This window comes from Vulpes lagopus, chromosome 8 (genome assembly GCF_018345385.1).
Source record: "Vulpes lagopus strain Blue_001 chromosome 8, ASM1834538v1, whole genome shotgun sequence".
Taxonomy (NCBI): domain Eukaryota; kingdom Metazoa; phylum Chordata; class Mammalia; order Carnivora; family Canidae; genus Vulpes; species Vulpes lagopus.
In genome coordinates, this window is record NC_054831.1 from 79,481,431 (window position 1) to 79,503,372 (window position 21,942).

General features: G+C 38.8%; 1 protein-coding gene across 10 annotated transcripts in view; it reads right to left on the reverse strand.

Annotated features, from left to right (window-relative positions):
- The window catches only part of TASOR2 (transcription activation suppressor family member 2), a 77,845-nt gene that overhangs the window by 22,925 nt on the left and 32,978 nt on the right, over positions 1–21,942 (reverse strand). For 5 of the 10 annotated variants that reach the window (XM_041765605.1, XM_041765610.1, XM_041765613.1 and 2 more), the window contains 11 exons: positions 19,402–19,493; positions 17,409–17,546; positions 17,138–17,262; positions 17,039–17,058; positions 16,850–16,946; positions 14,812–14,912; positions 14,027–14,130; positions 10,588–10,660; positions 10,436–10,498; positions 6,582–7,298; positions 2,837–3,079 (listed from right to left, as the gene is read on the reverse strand). In XM_041765605.1, the coding sequence (XP_041621539.1) occupies positions 2,837–3,079; positions 6,582–7,298; positions 10,436–10,498; positions 10,588–10,660; positions 14,027–14,130; positions 14,812–14,912; positions 16,850–16,946; positions 17,039–17,058; positions 17,138–17,262; positions 17,409–17,546; positions 19,402–19,493 (1,773 nt within the window). Of the gene's footprint in view, positions 1–2,836; positions 3,080–6,581; positions 7,299–10,435; positions 10,499–10,587; positions 10,661–14,026; positions 14,131–14,811; positions 14,913–16,849; positions 16,947–17,038; positions 17,059–17,137; positions 17,263–17,408; positions 17,547–18,478; positions 18,665–19,401; positions 19,494–21,942 lie in introns of those variants that run through there. The other 5 variants (XM_041765609.1, XM_041765611.1, XM_041765616.1 and 2 more) reach the window with 4 other exon arrangements.

Here is a 21,942-nt window from a genome sequence, read left to right on the forward strand (position 1 = left end):
GAGAGGTCTATTATGAAGGACAGAGTTCACAAGAATACTAGGCAACGATTCCCCACAGCAGGTGCATGGACAGAAAAGCCAACTGTGTTTTTTTTTGTAACAGCAGCAGCAGCAGGTCTGAAATGAATTATTAACCTGCCTGCAAAGGCCAATGATTAATCCATTTAAAGAGAAAACCCTGGTCTGCGAGAGTCATCAGAGTGTGTGTGTGTGTGTGTGTGTGTGTGTGTGTGTGTGTGGTGGGAATGATAAAAGTAATCAACCACTGTTTACTTTTTATTTAAAAGAGCAACCCCAAGAGGAGTAAATGGAAAGAAGGGACCCAAAGCAGAGAATCACCTCATCAGCCCCATGGATCTACTGGAAGTACAAAATCCATTTTGTGATCTGATGTGTTTATTCACTGTAATTTCATTCCATTGTGGTTAACACTATGGCTCTTAAATAAGATACCACTTATGAGTAAAGCCTAATATAAAGAACTCTGCACTAAAGTTAGAAATAGGCTTCATTTTAACAAATATGTGTCTCAGGTAAATCATTTAATTACTGACTTGTTAGAGGTTCTCAATTAATTAAAAATAGAATACTGATCATCTCTTTTAAGAAATACAAATAAGACAGCACCAAATGAAGTATATAAAAAACAGAGTTCAAAAATGAAAAGCTATATTGAAAATTTAAAAGAAGGCAGAAAAGCATTAGTTTCAGTAACAAAAATGAGCCTTCTTAAATTCTGATACCTCAATTATAAGAAATGAAACAGATTATTACAGGAGATTAAGAAATAACAAAAATTAAGAGTTATTTCAAATGTAGGCAATCCTAAAATTTTAACCTGGCACGTGGCTGCACAATATACACAGACAATTACAATACAAATCAGCCTATTTCTGAATACATATTTAAAACCTTTTCATTTTCTGGGTGCCATTTATGCCAATACCCAACTGCATCCCTCTTATTAACCAATTAGTCTACAAACATCTATAAATATTTGTACCAATTCGGTACCAATAATTCCAACGACACAGCTAAGCAAACAAAGCTTATATGTGTATCTGTGCTCACAACGTTTATAAATTCATTAGAGAGGACCAAGAAATATCAAATGATTAGAAAAGAGTATAAATTTGATTCCATAGTGTTCTCAAAACTCCAGAAGGAAATGAAAGAAACAGAGAGCTCAGTGAGGATCAGAGCAGCAGGGACAGGGTGACTTGGTTGATTACGTTTCTGACTTCAGCTCAGGCCATGATCTCAGGGTCCTGGGACTGAGCCCCACACATTGGGCTCCCTGCTGAGCAGGGAGCCTGCTTCTCCCTCTCCCTCCCTCCCGCTCCCCCTGCTTGTGCTGTCTCTGTCAAAAAAAATAAACATTTTAATTTTTTTAAAATTTATTTATTCATGAGAGAGAGAGAGGCAGAGAGAGGAGGCTCCCTGCAAGGAGCCTGTTGTGAGACTCGATCCCAGGACCCTGGGATCCTGATCTGAGCAAAGGCAGAAACTCAACCACTAAGCTACCCAGGTGCCCCAAAATAAAAATCTTTTGAAAAAAACAAAAACAAACAAAAAACAGAGCATCAGGAAATGCCTCACAGTGGAGGCAGGACCTAGCTGTGCAGAATGTGATATAAGGAAAATGCTCAAGAGCAAAAATCAGTGTAATGCGTGTGCAGAAGCGTGGAGTACGTGGTAGGGCAGGGACAGGCCAAGAAACAGCAGGAGGGAAATATTGATGTGTGGGGTAAGGCCCCATTATGAACTGCCCAAGAAACCAGCAGACTTTACATTTGGTATGTATGTGTCAAAACTGCAACACTGGGTTTTAGAATCACAGGACAAGCTTTTAAAAGTTAGTCACTCATTAGGAAAAAAAAAAAACCAATAAACTTAAAAAAGCCCACATTTACCATAACACCATCACCCCAACAAAACAGTATTTTCTGAATTCCCACTAACTGTGAGGTTTTTTAAAAGCCTAAAAATAGATGAGGGAGAGAGTAGAACCAGGGACATTAGACAGAAAACTGATAGGAATACAAAGGTGTGAGACATGAAGTCTTTGTTAAAACAAGAAAAACAACACACATACAACCCAGCAGGCCTCAATACCAAAGATGAAGTAGAAGTTAGACCCTGCCAGATTGGAAGAAGTGCACTACACATGCAGAGGCCAGGCAAGAGGGGACATGGATGTGACGTGAGCTCAGCCTGGGAGGAGAAGTCTGCGGTGAGAGTGGTACTTTCTGTTCAGAAGTTGAAAACACAGAACTAGAGCAGTTGGTCATTTGTTCATATAACTAAACTTTATTATTCACTTAAGCAAGCAAAAGTGCTTTTTTTTTTTTTTTTTTTTACTTTTTCTTTTTGCAAAACTGCTTTAAAAATTAATCTACTGCCTTTTAAAACCAAACACAGGGCTCAGGATTACTGAGCATCTTGAACAAGCTCTTTAGAACTCCCTTTGGACAAATTAAACTTACAACTTTCTACTTTTTAAACCGATTGTGGCTCAGAAAAATATTCCAAATACCATCTGTGTGCATTTAGTTCTAAAAAAGCCTCTGTACACTTACACTCTTGTAGACTGTTCACATCCAGGCTGTATATAAACTAAAAAGGAGGATCTATTTTGGGAAGGTCCAAACCTGTACTTTACAGATTTATTTACAACAGGAAACCCACCTACTTAATCCGGTTAGCTCTGATCTCAAGGATATAGCAGGAATTCTTGGTAAATTTCAGCTATTCTTAGATTAATTCAACACATTATCTTGCAATTGCAATTCGTCTGCACTGCAGTGTGTAAGTTGACAGGAAGAGTGTTTCTTACCAGGCTGTGGCTGCTTTCTGATTCTGAGATTCTGTTTGCCTTTTACTAGATTTACCCTCTGCTTTTGTGGAGATTTCTTCATGGGTGGCTTAGCCCTTGGAACAGTTTTGACTGGAGATTTCTCTCGTTTCCTTGCCCTTTTAGCATTCGTTGCCACTGGAGCATCTTTAGAAATGGGAGCTTCTCGGTTTTTCCTATCCAATTTGGTTGTCTGTACAAACTGTGCAGCCAGCATGTCAGCACCTTATGTAGAAAACACACTGTTTTTTAAGGGGAAGGGGGCTCAAATACTTATCAGCAATAGTTTCTCCTTTGACTTCTTTTCAGAGGGGTAACTTTAGTAATAGGGAAGAAAATATCAAATTTGGGGTATTTCATTAAAATATTTTTTAAACAAAGCATAAGTTAAAAGTTCTCATATAAATATAAAAATATGATCTAAGTGTCAGACTAGTCCTGTCAGGTGAAAAAGAAAATGTCAGGGTAATAATTTTATAAAACAAGGCATGACTTAACTAAATTAGAAAAAAAAAAAAAAACAAACATTCTCCATAATCTTTCCTGACTGATGAGGCAGGTAAGGGCTGAGGATGGTAGTTCGCAGCACTGGGGGATGGAGAATTTAATTTATGGAAAAGTAACAGCTCCCACAAGGCGATGTAGATGAAACTGTAATTGCACTGCAGAGAAGAGACTGTATTTTCATAAAGAGCCATCTTCTAGATTTCGCTTAACTAGTCCTAAATATCCAAGTCTTAACACGACTGGAAAAATTGTCTTTATGGAGCAGACAGAGGAAGGTCCACAGAAGAAGCCTTCACCTGATTTAACTTTCTACAAGCCTTTTACAAAGCTTCATCTCTCTTACAGGGTACGTGGCTTTGCTTCTCACATGGAAGGAAACAGCTAGGAGGCAAGTACGTAGGAAAAAAACTCATGACTACCTGCTAATTTAACACAACAGAAAGTGTTTCAACCTCTTTCAAGAGTTAAAAAAAAAAGTTAATGTTCCCTTTGAAAACTTTTTTTAGCTGTTCTCACCAAAAAATTAAGTCCCAAATTTAGTCAATAAAAATATCACACGAGTGTTCACAAATGTTTTAAAATTACAACATAGAGAAAACATACAGTTGACCCCTGAACAATGGGGTTTGAATGGATTTTTTTAAATAAACCTAAGTACAATGTATTATTAACTTACGATTTTCTTTTTAAAGATTTATTTGAGAGAGAGTGCATGGTTGTGCACTCGAGTGGAGAGGGACCAGAGGGAGAGGAGGGAGAGTCTTAAGCAGACTCCATACAGAGTGCAGTCCAAAATGGGGCTCAATCCCATGACACTGAGATCATGACCTAAGCCAAAATCAAGAGTCAGATGCTTAACTGATGGCACCATCCAGAGGCCCCCATTTTTTTTTTTAAGATTTTATTTATTTATCTGAGAGCGCATAAGCAAGAGTGGGGGGAGGGGCAGAGGGAAAGGAGAGAGAAAATCTTAAGCAGACTCCCCACAGAGCAGGGCTCATCTCATGATCCTGAGATCATGAACAGAGCAGAAATCAGGAATTGGATGCTTAATCAACTGTGTCACACCCAGGGGCCAACCCCCTTATGATTAGCACTTTTTTAGTAGCACTTTCTTTTATCTACCTTACATAATTTTAAGAACAGAGTGTATATTATGGAAAACATACGGAGTATGTGTCAATCAGCGATCTGTACTATCAGTAAGCTCCTGGTCAACAGGAGGTTATGAGTAGGTCTGGGAGATAAAAGCTATAGGCATTTTTTCACTGCATGGGGGCTTGGCACTCCTGATACCCACGTTGTTCTAGGATCAACTGTATTTCTAATTGAGAACAGGAAACACAATACTAGTTTAAGAAATTGTGATGACTGTTAGTGAAATGTAGAAAAGAGAGCAATTTCATTTTATTTTTAGGGAGTTTCAGAAAGGAGTGGTTTAAAAAGAAAAAAGCTCTGGCATCTCTTAATGTGTACATTTCCCTGGGTCTAATTATTTTCCTCTGTACTAAACAATTAAAGTTATAAAGCAACACACTGTTTTGTTTTTAATAATAAGACTTCTTACTCTACTCCAGCTATTTACTAAAATTTTTAGCACAAAAAGGGCAAAATATAAATCAAGCAGGGAAACAGCTGACTAAATTGAGAAGAGAAAGAACCTAAGATGAGAGGACCAAGACCTAGGTGAAGCTCCTGGCAGTGGCACAGGGAGGCAGGAAGGCTGCATACAACCCAGGTCTTGGTAGGGTAATGGAAACACAGAACAAGATGATCCCCCAGGGACCATCTGCAGCACTCCATGCCAGGTTTCTCAAGTTCGTAGGCACAATCCACTAGTGGACTGTAAAGTAAGTTTAATAGGTTGCAACCAAAATCCTTTCTTAAGTGAAACAGGATAGAAAATACCAGATTATAGTATGCACAATTAGGGTAAATATTTTTTGAAATTTTTGTTTCAGTCACATGAATTTGCATGCAGTGGACTATACAACATGAAACAATTCTTATAGTGGATGACATTAAAAACATTTGAGAAACAGTGACAACATATATGTTGAATTATAGATTATTTTATACCTTATAGTAAACTGGTTTATATATAGCAGAAATTCAACATGGTTGGCCTGGAACATATCTGTAAGTACTTGTATGGTCTGATTCACTGCTGTCTACTGCCATACTTCGCATCGTCCTCACACACTCCATTTCTCAAACATAAGCCAGAAATAACTATCTGCTAAGTCACAAGGTAAAGCCTTAATTATCTAGAATCCTGAAGACCTGCATATCCCTTATGTTTTCCTCTTTAAGCACCAACATTAGGGTTAGCACACCTCTTCTGTGAAGGGCTGCTGGTCCAAATGGTCCCAGTCACAGCTGCTCACCTGTGATAGCAAAGTGTAGAGTAGCCAGAGACAACAGGTAAATGCTTGAGGAGGCCTCTGGCCACAGTTCACTAACCCCTTCTCTAAGGTGTCACGGAGCACATGGTTCCCCAATTTAAAGCAAAGCACACTGCACACAGGTAAGATGACTCTAAGCCAAAATTGTTCTACTATGCTGTATTCACCACAGTGCATCTGACTATATACTGAACAGCTCCAGAGTCTGATTCTCATTAAATTTTCAGGGGGCAACAGAGCCATTTGTGAAGCTGTTTCAATATATAGGTCTCTAGGCCACTGGTCACTGTCTCAATAGGTCTATGGTGGGATCTAGGTGACTATTTTTAAAACTGATAACACGCGACAGATGGGAAATTTTGCCCCAGACTGCTTTATGTTTGGGGAATCCAGGCATTTAAGTCCCTCTTCATACATGTTCAGACTATTTATCACTTCCTGCTGCCACTGGTGAGCCTGGTTTTAGAAGACCCTCTTCTTCCACCCTTACTCATCCAAGGAAACTGAATCCCCAATGCTTAGAATGGAGTGTAAACAAGTGAGTGATGGTTGGAGCCACTTTATAGATGAAATATGAGCCCTTGATGAGGGCTTTGGAGGTATCTGTTTTTCCTATTTCTGGATTTTCATCTGTCCTCTAGATTGGTGCTTCTCAAACGTTAGCATGCAGATAAATTACCTGGAGAGAAATGTTGGTGTTTCTAGCAACTACCCGAGACTGCCCAGCTTGGGGTACAACAATCAAACAGGAACCGTGTCAGAAACCACAGCTACTTCTAACTGCTCATTTAATAATCCACAGAAATTCTACTTACCTCTTTTTCTTTTCTGAGGGAATGGTCCTTTAACTAATTTGGGAGTTGTTGGAGAGTCTGAACCCTTGCTTGCTCCGCCAGGAGTTCTTTTGGGGAAGGGGCAGCATAAGTTCACCCTTTTACTCTGCACGGCAGGTGGCACGCTCGACTTTCTCTTGGGCTGAACTCTCAAATTTGATGCCGGGCTTAATGGAACCACTGCTCCTTGCCTTACTTTAACCATTTCTTCAGGATTCTTTTTGGTTTCAGTTTCCTTTCTTACTTCTACCTCAGAGTCAAGAAATTCAGGATCTGGAGTCATAACTAAGGAAAATCCTGCATCACAGATTCCATCTGAGACACAAGGAGACTGAGGACACTCTGCCAAGAAATCTAACGCAGCAGACACTTCCAAAACGTACCCACTAGGATTTGAAAAATAAGACTTCAACTGAGTTAAAGACTGTGAAGGGCACTTTTCTGCTGGAGGAACCAAGTCAAAGCCATTGGATAGTTGGCCCAAGAAGGCAGTCTCCTGAATTCCATTTTGGGAAGTAGCAGTCAACGAAGGGCCTTTGTCCACCTTGAACAGTTCCTGCAAATTGTGCTTGACTAACATGTTTGGACAGACTCCTTCCTCAGTAAATGACTTCTTTGCTTCTAGTAGGGCACAATTAAGGGCAGGTAAAATAGGTGTCACCTTCGATGAGATGTTGTCAACTTTCGATTCTTTCAGCCCTAAAACATATATACATACATTCAAACCTCATGTTTTGTCTCTCTCTTTTTTTTTTTTAATTTTACAAAAACATTCAGGAAGAAAATGTTTCAGATTACAAAGTTATGGGATGGTTAAATATGGTAGTGTTTCGAATTGGAATCTAAATAGCCATTAATAGAAGACCTGTGGGTACATATAATGAATATATGTATCTCTCTGTATTCACATAACATTCCCCCCCAAGCCCCTGCCACCCCCCGCCCCCTCAAAAAAAAGGGTAATTCAAATGCAATCACTAGGTTAGAAGGAGGAAGGCAGACCTGCCTCCAGCTCCACCTCATCCTACCAGGAGCCTAGCATGAGCTCAGGTGTCATTCCAGATTTGCTTTCAAGCATACTTTTCAAAGCTCATTTCCTGCTTTAGAAATAGGTCTTATTTAACTTCAAATTCTTTTAAAGAAGTTACAATGCAAACTAGCTGACCTGCAGAAAGTAGAACCTTTAAGTAACCTTCAAATCTCATTGTAACTAACTATTGGTATTAAAAGGAAATAAACAAACAAAAAAAAAAAAAAAAAAGGAAATAAACATTTTTAAAAGTAACTAAACCGACTAGTCTTGTGTTCCGCTCTCTCTCCTTGGCTCTCTCTTTGACTGAAATGCAAATTTTTCAGCAAAACAATAATCTAAAGGAAAATAGTAAGAGGGAAAAAAAGAGAAAAGGTCAAGTTACTGAGAAGTGGGTAATAAAGTTCTAGAAAATATAAGACATCAGTAACTCTTAGAAGAAAAAAACCCACGAATGACAAAGGCCTCTAGTGTCTACTGAACTGAACTGAGTCACAGCACTTTTTAAAGAAAAAGTAACTGCAAAATTAAGAAACGCCAAGTCAGGGATGCCTGGGTGGACTAGCAGTTGAGCATCTGCCTTTGGCCCAGGGCGTGATCCTGGAGTCCCCGCAGGGAGCCTGCTTCTCTCTCTGCCTGTGTCTCTCTCTCTGTCTCTCATGAATAAATAAATGAAATCTAAAAGAATGACAACAAAAAAACAAAAAACAAAAAACGCCAAGTCAGTACTAGCTGAATATTATTGCCCTTGAGCAGGTATCAGGAAAAGGAAAGGAAAAGCAAATATGGATAAACAGGAAAATGTGGCTAGACATTAAAATAAAAATTTCCTTCTTTGAGCAGTTCATCATTTAAAAAGTAACAAGTGAAGGAAAAATATTAAAAAGTTCTTATATAGCACCAACAATTCACAATCAAGAAGTATTTTTCTAGACAACTTCATAATTTCAAGAATGTGGAAAGGTGGAAACAGAATGATTTGTAATAAACTGTTATATAATCTATGAAAAGGAACTTTCAAAGTCTGCTTAAGCAAAGCGTGCATTTAAGGTACCCATAGTTCTGAGCCTCTGATTGTGCCCAGGTAGACGATGTCTCAAGGCCCCAGAGGAGGATGTGAACACAGTAGTGTAACGCTGCACTACTGGCCCTGTGCTGTGCCATGGTGTGTGGTGTGGGCACCGGTGTTGCTCAGCTGGCTGGAAGTACATTTAAAAATAAGGATGCGGTCCAAGGTCTCACAGATGAGGAGAGGCGGTATGGGATCAGGGCTGGAAGGCAGCTAAGGAGTCAGCTTAACTGACGGTGGACAAATTCAGGTTTCAGCCCATCACCTCTGAGGTGGTCCTCACATGCAGACCTGCCTTGGGGGCCGTTAAATCGACCACACATGGCTTGAGAAGTACAACAAATGCTTGAGAAGTACACATAGCTACTGCCATCATGTTCTTATAACTTTAAATGTCTTGCTTCATTCAAAGTGATGCCCAAGACAGCACAGTTCTCTGCTTTGAGTAACTGAATACAATGTTTAAAAATCAACTTTAAAAACATTTTTGTATTGGTTGTAGCTTAATAAATGCTATATGCCATTTTATGGGGTTTAATTTTTATTTTTTAAAGATTTTATTTATTTATTTATTTATTTATTTATTTATTTATTTGAGAGAGAGAGAGCGCGCGTGCGTGCGAGCATGTGTGGGGCTGGGGAGAGGGGAGATGCAGACTCCCCGATAAGCAGGGAGCCTGATATGGAACTTGATCCCAGGACACTAGGATCATGACCTGAGCTGAAGGCAGATGCTTCACCGACTGAGCCATCCAGCTGTCCTACAATTTTAAGTTTAAAGACAGTGTGATTATAAAATATGAGGAAAACATCCTCATAGGACAAAAAATAGTGACTCCTATACTTTCATTTATTTGTTCCACAAACATGTTCTTCTTCTTCTTCTTCTTTTTCCCCAGTACTTTCTATTAAACCCAACACAGGGCTTGAACTCACGACCCTGAGATCAAGAGTTGCATGGTCCTCTGACTGAATCAGCTGGGCCTTCGACATTTGTTATTATTCAGTTGTCTGGTACCAGTAGGGGATAGGAATACAATAGGATACAAGAAAAGCAGGTATTAAATAATTATACAAAGGAATACTGAAATGATACTGCTGATAAACCTGGAGGTCCCACCAAGAGAAGAGTGGAGGCAGCAACAGCTGATATTAAGCTGACACTGGATGGACAGGAATAACAGGCTCAAGGGATGCTTCCCTGATTTTAATTCTTATCTTCCCCCCACCTCAGAGCCTTTTTAGACTCTGTCTCCTGATCTCCCTCTGAAATTTTAATACCGCAGATACACTGTGTATCTATTTATATCCTATAACAGTAATATCTTTTTTGCCCCCATAAGCCAATCACTGGTCTCACAGGGGTCAACTTTAGCTGACAAAGGGGAAGGAGACGAGCTATTGAGACAGAGGGAGCTGAGTCTGGGAAGGCCCCAAGTCCTGACTGCCGGGCACATGGAGATGACCATGTCCCAGCCACTGCTGTTCCCTAGTACAGGAGTTCTGTTTGGGGTGTGAATTTGAGGAACACCTGAGATATCTAAGGGAAAATGTCAAAATTATCTGAATAGCTGTATGTGAAGCTAGGAGAAAAGGCTAGGCCTGCAAAAGAGATAAAGGGATCACCCAGGGAGGCTAAAGGAAGAGTGATTTCAGAGCAGAGAATGTTACCAGCGCCAAGATGAAGGCTGAAAAACATCCCCAGACTCCATGAACCAGCCATCACTGTGTCCTTACCTGCTAGAAGGGACGGATGGAATAAATGTAACCCATGTAGACCTGTCTGCTCAGCTTCAAAATCTACACAGAATAAAAATTGTAAGAAAAGTAATTATATAAAACAAAAGTGAACATACTTAAAAATAGTTTTTCAAAAAAGTTCTCCTTACTTGTTTCTGATATTAAGGCTGATGATGTAAATAAGATGAAAAACCCCCGATCTTCTAAGCATTTGATGATTGCCTTAAACATTAAAAAGAAAAAAAAAAGTTAATGAAAGATCCAGTCCCTCTCTCCTCCCTCTACCACACTCTGCAGTGGATTGTGAGCTCATGAAAAGTATAAACATAAAACAATTCTTGAAATGTTTGTGAGAATCAGGAGAATTTTGTTCCCAGTACCAGAAACTGCAAGTTCCTTAGTGTTCAAAGGATCTTGACCCCATGTGGCCCACATATAAGAACCAGAACATCAAGATTAGTTTCAGGATAGTATTCAACTATATTAACAAATCAGTTAGAAAAGACATTTTAGTTTTTCACTGAGATGCTGGACAATTCATACTGCTGCCTACACAGCCAATCTGTCACCATTCAGCCACTACAAATTCAAGGTGACTTAGACCTGAGATTAGCATCATGAGCTAATGTTTATACAAAAAATGTAAGATGCCATCCAATAAAATAATCCTTCAGCAACCTAAGAGAAGAAACGAATAGAAAATAACATAATTAGGTCCAGTGGCAGCACAAGATACAAACGAAAATAAATTCTTCCTCTCATTTCTCTCTACCATAGGCTTCAGTGGAATCTTGAGCACAAGGAAAAAAAAATCCTGAAATTTTCATCTTTCCAGTAATTCTGGGAATTTTTCTCCAGATAGCTGGGGACGTTCTCTAAAAGCTATTACTGTAAATCATAAAGATAACAGCTTTTCCACTGGTCACCATTTCAAAAGCTTATGAATTCATTGCAGAAAATATCCAATGTTCAGACAGTAATTTTTCAGTTAAAATAGAAACCTAAACAAAATACGCCATTTTATAAAGCGAGAAAACATTCTATTTCAAAGATTGATAGGTCATAAGCCTACAAATATAGAGAATCAATAAATTATTCAGTAACAATTCAAGTATGAAGAAAAGACTTTGGATGATTACACCCCCAGGATCCATCACTCTACACTGCTCTGACAGCCATTGGGCACCTGACAGTTTCTGCTTTTGTTTCTTCCAGTCTTACAACAGTCTTTTTTTTTTCCCTTACAACAGTCTTATCTGTGCTCTGGCACACAGTAAGGACTGAAGAAAGAATTACTGAATAAATATACCAGTAGTTAAATATACCCATAGCTTTGGTATCTAGTTAGCTGCATGTATAGTTCTGGCTTAATTTTTTACTGCTGTAAAAAGCTTAAGTGACAACAATTAGCCTCCATATTGTTCTGTGTTTTCGTTTTATAATATAGATGAAAAGTAAAACCTGTCTACCTACTGAAAACCAAACATTTTGATCTTATAAGAAACATGCAAATAAAACAAATATGTATCTTATTGGTCTCTCAGATTATGAAATGAAAGGGCTGAAGTTCCTATTTTAACCTTTGTGGGGAGAAATCTTACAATCCTTTACATATCTACTAGACTCTTCGATTTACACACAGAAAAATACAGCCATCTATGTCCTTAACAACCTGTTAAAAAAAGAGAACTGTACTGTTCTCGAAGGTCAGTGTTGTAGGTACAAGTCCACATACACTTTATTCAAGGGACATTTATTGCTTTTCCTCTGTACATCAGATGTTTAAGATACAGTAACTGCCCTTAAGGAACTGAATGTCTCGGTGGGGAGATGTCTATGTAAAAGTACTGTGACGAGGCAAGAAAAAAAAGCATGGGAACTACAAAGTATTATGCTAAGTGAAGTCAGTCAGAGAACAATAAATACCTATGATTTCACCCACATGTGGAATTTAAAAAACAAAACACACAAAGGGGAAAAAGAGAGACAAAATGAAAAAACAGATTCTTCACTCTAGAGAATGCACTGCTGGTCACGCGGAAGGGGGGTGAGAAACAGGTGATGGGGATGAAGGGAAGCACTTGCTGTAAGGACCCTCGCGGGGGGTGGGTTTGGGGGGGTGTATATGGAAATGCTGACTCACTGTATCGTACACCTGAGACTAATATTATACTGTTAACCAACTTAAATTAACATAAAAACTTCAAAATAAAAGAAGAAAAAACACGAACATGAAGGAGGAAGGACCTGACGTAATCTGTGATCTGTGCACCAGGTCTCTGCTACTTTTGAGATCATTTGCACTTACAGTCACTTCACGAATGCATTTTCCGAAAACACCTTTGGATTCTCTTCCTTTTAATTTCCAAATATAAAATGGACTATGTTACACAAAACGACACGGCCCACACCCCCTAGCAGATACTCAATGGACATTTGCTCAGCATCCACTGCAGCCCTGCCACCTCCCTCCATGCTGTTGAGCACTACCATGGACTCAGCAGGACAGACCCTGCACCCAGTCTGGGAAGGTGGGCTTGGGGTGGCCTGCGCGGATCAGAGCACCTCATTCCCTGTCAGTTACTAGATGAGAGACATGCAGATGACATACACTGGTCTAATGAGAGTGAAGTAAAGGTGAGGAGGGGCTCTCTCTCTGGATGCACACAGGACAAAACTAGTGTATGAGGGAGGGCAAGGTGAAACAGAGTCCTAAGCAGACAGTACCTGAACTGGCTTTATCATCTAGAACTGAAATGTAAGCCTGTTCAATCCTTTTATTGTTTAAGCCAGCTTGGGTTTCCATCACACGTAACTCCAAGTATCTTAACTGACTGCCCCAAGACCGTCACAGCTTCACCATGCCCTATTTTCCTTTCCTGATTTCTTGCTATCTACTATGGGGACAGTGCAGCATGCCACCAATGGGCTCACAGGTGTTAGATTGCCATCCTACACTCAAAACATCTCCTTCAGGATGTTTAGGACTCACTCACAGAAAGTCAACATCTACTTCTGCACAGTGAGTTAACAAAATGGTTAACAAAATGTACAGAAGTCTCTGGATTGTTACACGTCTCATCAGTGTCTACCTTTCTACAATACTGAAACAGTGGGAGTACCAGCATTTGGTTTTTCCCTCATGTGTCCACGGATCAATAAAGGTCGGTCGGTCTGTCTGTCTGTCTATCTATCTATCTATCTATCTATCTATCTATCTATTTATTTATTATTTCCAAAGGTGACTTTTAAAGAAATATCTCACAAGTGGTCCTTGGATTAATATAGAAACACTAGGAATCTAACGCAATTCTTCAGTCATAAAACAACAACAAAGGATTTGGGAAAAATTGTCTTCTTATTCTTTAAATCAGGAGTATCAACTGACCAGCAACATGAAAGTAAACTGAGACACAAAGGGGGATGAAAATATTAGACAATAAACATTAAGTCAAGAATATGTCAATAAACACTAGGTTATGAAAATTGTTTCAGCCAACAAATAATTCACTCTAGATACAGCCAACTAATAATCAGATCTCAATTTAATTCAAGGAAAAAATAATATTTTAAATGGATGATTCTTACCAATTGCTCATTTTTAATGTATTCTGTTAGTTTATTTATTTTTTCCCCTTGTTTGTTTGATAGTTCCACCTCATACAACCCGAAGCACATATCTTGGCAACAGACTGTGGAGAAAAATCAGAAAAACAGAACCTTTTTTATTTTAAAATGCGGTAACACTTTTTTATAACTAAATTATTCATTTTATATGTTAAAAAGATGAAAGAAGAACTAGAAATACTCTTAAACATTTAACATTCAATGGTCTTTGTTATAAAACTCAGTAAGAAGTTACTGTGTCAAGTATTTGAAAACAATGCTTTCATAAATATGGACTCTACTGCAGGATTTATCAAGATAAATATATACTATATAAATAATATAAACATCAGTGTTCCATGAATTAATCTAAATGACCAGGAAATTTCCTTCTCGTGTTTTCTGCTGCTTTTCTTCAGCTAGAAGTACATAAGTAAATAAAAACTACCACCACAAAACCTCTGTTCTCCTTGAAAGGTACAGGTATGAGTTGCCAACTCTTTGTAAGCATCTCTCTGCTTGACTCCCTCAGCGTCCTATAGTAAAGCTGGTCTCTGCCACCTTAGATGAAACCACTTTTCAGTTTCTAGTTAGCCTCCAAGGAACTACATCACACAGCAACCCTATAACTTTTACCAAAGGCCATTCTGCGAATCACTTAGGACGAAACCACAATGGAGTGTGTATGTGTGTGCGTGTGACAGAAATAAATGGGAAATAACTGGAAGAACCCAGGGCATGCAGTGTATCATTACATCTAAACAGACCTTTTTGCTCCAGGTAATTCTGTTTTCTAAACGCAGCTTCTGGTAGTCTTTTTTTCAAAGATGACACTTTCATTACATACTTAAAATCTAGTTCATGTGGTCTAAAAGACAAAACACCACCATGCAATTTAAGAAACACGTAAACTACAACTTCATAATTTTCTAATGTAAATGCAAACAAAAATACCATAACAAAAAGCCCTTAAATTGACAGAATCCAAATCAAATAATAAGATTTTCAAATATATGACCCACAGACCACGGTCTACAAATATCTCCACATTTTCTGAATGCACATGTATTTTTGAGATAAGCAAAATATACATAGGTGAAAGAACTATGCATATTGGAATGAGAATTTTCTAAAAATTATGCTAAGAGTTGACAACTTTTGACAATACTGGATTGCTTACCATGCCATCCTTATGCAACCACAGAACAATTAACAAAATCAAGAAAACAATAATGATATACTACCATTATTTAATCTACAGACCTTATTCAAATTTAAACTGTCTCACTAAGGGGCTTTATAACAAAAGAAAACAAATTTTGTTCTGTTTTAGCATCCAATCCAGGATGACACACTGCATTTAGTTCATGTCTTTTTAGTCACCTTCAATCTGGACAGTCCTCTGGTCTTTATCTTGAATGACGTTGGTATTTTTGAAGATTACAGACCATGTATTTTGCAGAATGCCCCTCAATCTGGGTATGTATAATGTTTTCCTGCTGATTAGATTGGCAGGAATAGCACACGAGTGCCACTGTGTCGTTCTCCATGAATGCTTTCAGGAAGTACATGATATTTATCCTACTGCTGGTGATGCTAACCAACTTAACCATTTAATGGATCTAACCACTTCTCTCAACGCTCATTAGTTAAACTCCACAGTGACAATGAACTTTCCTGTCTCTCCCATTCATTTATAGAATTCTTTTTCTGAGAGAGACAGAGAGAGAGAGAGAGAGAGAGAAAACGCCCTCACACACGCATTTACAGGGAGTAGGGAGTGGGGGGAAGGGCAAAGAGGGAGGGAGAGAATCTTAAGCAGGCTCCATGCCCAGTGCAGAGCCTGATGCAGGGATTGATCTCACCACCCTGAGATCATGACCTGAGCCAAAACCAAGAGTCGGATGCTTAACAGATTGAGCTACCCAGGTGCCTCTACTTACAGAATTTTTTTAATTTTTATTTATTTATGATAGTCAGAGAGAGAGAGAGAGGCAGAGACACAGGCAGAGGGAGAAGCAGGCTCCACGCACCGGGAGCCCGACGTGGGATTCGATCCCGGGTCTCCAGGACCGCGCCCTGGGCCAAAGGCAGGTGCTAAACCGCTGCGCCACCCAGGGATCCCTACTTACAGAATTCTTACTTTATTCTCTGGGTTCCAATACCACTCACTCCTCCCTCTTAAAACAGGTCAGTCAATAGAAAGAAAATGAATTCTAATAGCACACCTGTTTTCAGCTTATATTTCAATAAAATAGGTCTATCTTTGAACAGTTTAGGGTGCAAACTAAGAATAGACCGAATAAAAGATTTCATAAGATGCCCCAAAAGAAAATAATTCTTTGTAATGCAAATATATGTAAAAGATACTCTAGTTAATAGTGGTCTAGGAAAATCATGAGAAAATTACAAAATCAGCTCCTTCAACTCTATTTAATAAAGACTCAATAACAGTACTAAGTGTCTATGATCTGCTACATCTGCCATCTAGGCAAATCCAATTTGTTTCTTGGGGGAGTCAAACATCTAGTATCAATTCAGTCTGCAAGGTCATATTCTCATGAATGGATTAAGACACTAAAATTTCAAAAGTGACTTGTCAAAGATTATAAAACTATTTCAAAGCCAAGTTCAGAATTTAGACCTGAATTTAAGTTTCCTGTGCTCTATACATCTGCCCCAAAGTACTATAATCAAAAACCAAGTCCAACTGCTTTGCTTCACACCAGAACCAACAAACAAGACCTCAAATGACAGGGGAAAAAAGCCCAGACTAATAGTAAAGGACACAAACTCAATACTTACAGTTGTGTTGGAACAGTACCATGAGAGGACCACAGAGTTATATCACACAGCAGACAGCCTTGAATAATTAATTTGCCTTGCCACAAAGAGGTGATAGCTTTAAGAAATGAGTAAGAAAAAAACTAATTACTTATGAGCCAAACATTTATTTAAAAAAAACATAAAAGAACTAATTAAATAATTTCTTACCATTTTCACGGAGTTCAAATCTAGGGAAAAAGAAAAGGCATATTTATAAGAGCAAACAAAACAGATCCAGTAAAATAAAGCATGTGCGTAATTACTTACACGCTTCTAGGAGAAGATGCTGCCATCCTTTTCGGTTCCCTGTACTGAAAAGCTACAATAACATAAGGACAGATCTGCCTGGGCCGCTCAGTAACAGTGCCGCCTGAAAGTTCATAGAGGTAATACTGAAAGAAGAGAAATGAAGATTATCAGGGTAGCACTACAGAATTCCATCAGCACCAAGTTTATCTCAATTCCACCCAGTCCTGACATTTAACACATTAGATTCAGAAATGTATCTTTGGAATGATTTATTCCCAGGTGACTATACCTGACTCAGTTCAAATGCACGAAAATGACTCGTCTTGTGAGAAACCTTGTTAGTATTTGCAGCCACGTGGCAATCATAGCCAGAAGATGGGCTAGTATAGTTAGTGGTATAATTCTCAGACACAAACTTGACTTTTCCCTAGAATGAAAATATTAAGACTAATCAGAGGTCTTCAAATGGCAATAATTCTACTCTAGGATTCATTTAAAAGTAGCCTAATAAGTAAGGATGTGGATGTGTTACAAACAAATTGTGTTAACAACTATGGTTCTTCGAGAATTACCTTAAGGGCAACAATAGTTTTAATTATCCATGAGACTCTTAACGTTGTATTTAAAAATCTGGTAAATCTGGGCATCTTTCTGGGGTAAATGATCACAGCTTTTATCATAACATAAAAAGAGTACATGAATCACCCCAAATTTAAGAGAACGATTTCTTTAAAAGAAAAACTAACCATTTGAAAAGATTAGCTTAGTCAATGATTGTAACATAAAAGGTGACAAATGAAATTTAAAATTTCACAAGACAAATTTTCAAACTGAAGTAATAAGTTACCAATTATAATTTTTAGATCAAGTTACTTTTATTATGGCAGGACCCAGTAAATCAGCAAGGAACAAATACACAGTAAAGTTACACATCCTGATAACTGGGCCTGATTACTGAACAGGCCACAGTATTTCTGATTATGGTTTTCTCTTCATCACGGATTACAATCAAGGTTACATTCCAATGAAATATCATACTGATTTTAAAAGCTGTTGTGATTAATATAAGGACATATGTGGAAAAATACACAAAATATATACCAAAATGAGGTAAAGTTGTAGGAAACTTTTATTTTTATCTTTGCAGGAAGAATCTAACTTTTTTTTTTATATTAAGGTCCTGTCTCTTCATTCATAGCACCACCAGGGACAGTAATAATATGAACAGTGCTTCTGAGTGAGCAATCACAACCTGCATCTTCTTCCTCTCAATACTTTTTGTCAGGCATGGCTGGCTTTTGAACAGTAAAGTCAGGAGAACTGACAGCATAGAGGGGAAAACTGAATAGCAATGTTCACCAGACAGGGCGGGTACAGGGCCAAGAACCCCAGGGCCAAACACTGAATGAGGGTTATCTGAGCCGAGACAGTACATCCACAGCAGTAGCTCTCTCGGAGCAGGACGACAGAGGGTGGGTGTGGGCTGCACGCCAGGGTGATGCTATGTTCCCTCCAGGTCTTGGAGACAAACTTTAGAATGTGAAGAGTTCATATTCTTAAAAAAACACCTCAGTAAAAAAAAAAAAAAAAACAAAAAAAAAAACACCTCAGTAGTGTTGGTTCATAATTAGAGAACTCAAGATAGTAAGAAAGCTAAAAGCAAAGCAAAAACAACAAAACGAGAGCACAGAATACGTCCTCACAGAGCCCACCAATCTCCACAGTCACAGTTTTTCTAGGAACTACCTGAGTAAAAATTCTAATTGTTCAATTCACTTATATTGATCTATTTGAGAGTGCTTAAGCATTTCTGAGATCAGCCATTACAGATGCCACATAAAGCTGTGAACAGGCCTGGATGTTTAAGGGATAAAGGAATTAAGGCTCTCTTATTTCAATAATTTGAACCAGAAAATGAAACTTGCTTTCTAAATTCCTCTCTTGTGACTGTAATCACATTGTTTTCATAGGCTGCTTCTTGTATTCTGTTAATTAATGTTTAAAAAGTGGCACTGTGGGCCAGGGTGAGAGGAAGACTTTTTACTGATTACCTTAGGTATTATTTTGAGAGCTGTTTTTAAAAAACATATGCATAGATCATGTAACGAACAAAAAAGCTTCGTCTTTAGAGGAAAGCAAGAATAATGCAATTATCTTTTCTGAATTTGGATAGCTGTCTTCGGTGACTATGATGTTTAGCAAATGATCTGCCAAGAACATCACAGCCTAATAACCTCTAGTTTTTAAAAGAAAAATTACACAGAAGCACGTACGGGCTTTACCTTAATTAGGTTAAAAATTACAACATAACCAGACTTCCCGTGATACCATGGTCTTGCATGAAGATAGTCTGAGTACTTGGAAATATACACACCTATAAAAGTGTAAGATACAGATTAATTCACACTATAAAAGGATTGTTTACTCATATGCATTTCACATGTAGGGCTATTCTTAACAAGACAACACAAAAGACCTAAAAGTCAACATTAAGCTGTTTTGAAACTGCTTATGTTTTAAAAACTAATTCGAGATATTCTAAAAGTATGGAAACATTAGAGCTAAGACAAGATGTATCTGATGGACAACCAATGTTCTAGTTGGGTACAATAACTACAAAGAGACAAAAGTATCACATTCTTGGTAAATTTTAACTTTATTTTTTCCCCAATCATTCGGTGAAAAGGCCTATCTATAGTAATCTGATTCTCAAGTTATTTTTTGCAAAAAAAAAAAAAAAAAATTCAGTCAGTACTCTTATTCAATAAGTGCTAAGGTCTGCTACAAGGCAGGTGTGTGCTGGGCAGCAGCCACACCAGAGAAGATAAAAGAAGGTCCTGCCTTGAAGCAGCTTATTTTGCTGGTCTGTCAAATTTCACATTTGATCTCTCACCACTGTAGCCACACTGCAGCCCAGTATGGAGTAGGTACTCACCTATTTGTCAGACATATGTATCTGAAGACACAATGAAATGGAAATAAGCAATTATATTTGCTTAGAAAAGGAGTTCTTTAAACAGAGAGGGGGATGAAATTCTCAGAGAACAAAGTGAACAAAAGTAGAAAGCACAGAAGATTCTAAACTGTGTAGGACAATGGGCCTCTAAACTGTGGAGAGCAGGGGAGAAAGCATGGGAAGCTGAGGCTGAAAGGGAGGCTTGAACTGAGTGCTAAGGATCTTGGTAGGACCTGCTCTTCCGGTGAGACCCACACCCTGCAGCAGAGGTCCACCAAGGGTTTTCAGCAGCAGACTGCCACTTAAGACAGTCTCAAGAGGGGAGAGTCTAGAAGCAAGACCAATCGGAAAGCTACTGTCGGAGCTGAGACAGGAGAGGAGGGTCCCCAGGTGGCGGCAGGGGAATCCCACAGAGATCCTGAACTGAGACATCGCTCGAAATACGAGACAACAGTGAAAGCACTGTGATATCCTGGAAAGAACATAAACTCGTTCCAGTCAAGTCTTTCACTTCCTAATAACCAGGTGACTGAAGAGCAGGTCACTTGAGTGGGGGCAGAGGTGGGCTGGAGGGACTTGGGTCCTGGATATCTAGCTAAAGGGTCCTCAGGAAGATTTAAAAAGATCCATAAACTTTTAAAACTCCAAGACACTACATTCATATAAAATATTACTATTACTCACAGAACTAACCATTTCTATTTGAGCCAGAAACTCTAGTACACACACGGCCGGTAGTGCTATTTGATTACCCACCCCTGTATGTGTTTAAGAACAAAGTGTTATTTGATAGAAATAATACAGTTTCCACTCCAGCACCCTGCTAAAGCCAGCCTCTTAACATTGACCATATAATCAGAGATTAGAGTAATGTAGAATGAGGCTTCATATTCTGGAAATGTAACCTAAAGTATTTAGTTATAATTTCCTTTCAAATTCTTTAACCAAGTGAAGGAAATAATGCAAAACATGATCTGTTAAACCAAGGGGATGGGTACATCATACCATCCTCTCTTCCCATGTTAGCATGTTTTACAATGAAAAGAAGGGGGATGAAAAGCAATAAGAAGGAAAAAAAGTTTTATATAAAATGTTACCGGGGTTATGAATTTATTGTCCCTTATGGCCGTTAGAAGAGCAGAATGTAAGTTTTTTTTTTTAATTTTTTTTTTAATTTTTATTTATTTATGCTAGTCACAGAGAGAGAGAGAGAGAGAGGCAGAGACACAGGCAGAGGGAGAAGCAGGCTCCATGCACTGGGAGCCCGACGTGGGATTCGATCCCGGGTCTCCAGGATCGTGCCCTGGGCCAAAGGCAGGCGCCAAACCGCTGCGCCACCCAGGGACCCCAGAATGTAAGTTTTAAAGCATTTTGTGTTACACAGAGTGACCACATAACCCAGCAAATCCACCGCTGCGTCTATACCTAAGAGAAAGGAAAACACACATCTACACAAAACCTGTACGTGAACACAGACAGAGCAGCATTTCCAATGCAAACAACCAAATGCCCCTCCAGCACTGAACAAATAAAGAACACAGGGTAAAACCATACAATGGGATATTATTCAGCCTAAAGGGTGAGGAAATACTGGCATAAGTTACATCGTGGATGAGCCTTGAAGACACTGAACTGAGAAAAGAACTCACAAAGCATCACATGTAGTATTCAATTTATTTGGAATGTCTGGACGAGGTAAACCTGTAGAGGTGGAGAGGAGGTTCATGGCCACCTTGGCCGATGGTAGTGGGGATGGGGCATCACTGCCAACAGGCACAGGACTTCTTTTCAGGGAGATGAAGAAAATAGTCTAGAGTGGACTGCGCTGACAGTAGCACTACTATGAATACGTTAAAAAATGCTGAAC